The sequence below is a fragment of the Populus nigra genome, chromosome 16 (assembly GCF_951802175.1).
Source record: "Populus nigra chromosome 16, ddPopNigr1.1, whole genome shotgun sequence".
Lineage (NCBI taxonomy): Eukaryota > Viridiplantae > Streptophyta > Magnoliopsida > Malpighiales > Salicaceae > Populus > Populus nigra.
In genome coordinates, this window is record NC_084867.1 from 858874 (window position 1) to 860260 (window position 1387).

At 42.8% G+C, this 1387-nt stretch overlaps 1 protein-coding gene across 1 annotated transcript; it reads left to right on the plus strand.

Annotated features, from left to right (window-relative positions):
• Window positions 1-1387, plus strand: LOC133675270 (F-box/kelch-repeat protein At3g23880-like). Its single transcript, XM_062096595.1, has one exon. It carries the CDS (start codon window positions 15-17, stop codon window positions 1152-1154), a length of 1140 nt encoding a protein of 379 aa, XP_061952579.1. The 5' UTR covers window positions 1-14; the 3' UTR covers window positions 1155-1387.

Sequence of the window (1387 nt, forward strand, 5' to 3'; positions counted from 1 at the left end):
CTAACTCCAAAACCATGGCGGCTAGCATCTGCTCCTCCTTCAACAATGACATGGTCATAGATATTCTTGCCAGACTACCGGTCAAAACCCTCCTTCGTTTCAAATCTGTTTCTAAACCCATGCTCTCCGTCATCACCAACCCTAGATTTATCACCTCCCATCTACACCAATCCACCAAAAACTCCTCCCTCGTATTTCATTTTTCTCACGATGAGTTCCCCATATCAATGCTCTACTACACTGAACCTACCACTCTCCGTGTCGTGCATATACCACCATCTATGAAGGATCATTCTCTCAAACCACGTATACGTATTAAGGGTTCCTGTGGCGGTTTGCTATTCATGGAAATCTACTTTGGTTGCTGTATGTTTCATTATGGTTTTTGGAATCCTGCTACCAGACAGTTCAAGAAAGTTACAGGGCCCCAGCAGTGTATAAATCTTCTTGCTGAAGGGTTTGGCTATGGCAGCAAGATTAATGACTATAAGTTAGTCAGAATTGGGTATTTCTTGCACCCTCGCACTCTAATAACTCGTTACGATAGAAGGCGAGTGGATTCTGTTGTTCGAGCTTTGGTGTTCTCTTGGAAAACAGATTCTTGGAGAACAGTTGAAGACGGTGCGCTGCTTGGCGGTCGCTTTAGCGATGCTGTTGCTGTGAAGGGTGAATTGTGTTGGAAGGTAAGTGGAGTAGAAAATTTGGCCAACGAAGTAGTCCTTGCATTTGATTCTGACACTGATACGTTTAGAAGGATAGAGCTGCCGGGTTTGAATCAATCGAGTCCGAACTATTCGATGACTATCACTGGATTCAAGGATTCTCTCGGACTCTTTGTATTTCTCGAAGGTAGTTCAAACTCAAGTTTTGATCTATGGGTGCTGAATGAGAGTAGAATGGGTGGTAATAACAAGAGCTGGAGTAAGTTGCTTACTGTTGGGCCAATGTCAAGAATTGGATGGCCAATATCGGCATGGAGAGGCAAAATAATCCTGAAGAGCCCGAATGAAAAAGATGGTTTTTTCTTGTATGATCCAATTAGCCAAGAAGTCATTGATGTTCCAATATCAAGTTCTGGAGCTTATGATTATGCGGAGACTCTAGCTTCAGTTGATGGAACATCCAATCTTATGCTGGAGGATGCCCCTCTCTGAGTTTGTGATGCAGATTACGATATTTTGTGATGCAGCTAGCCTTCCTATAAGGGGAAGGTAGGTCAAGGGCCTAGCCTTGCATGCATCAACGCTAAGGTATCTCTCTTTTTCTATATTTTCCCTCGATTTTTCCTAGAAAGAAAAACCCTCCATCTGTAGAGATTAATTCTGCTGATATCTGTGATCAGTGGAAATTGATAATTCCACTTGGAATTCGTAGCCAATATGATGGA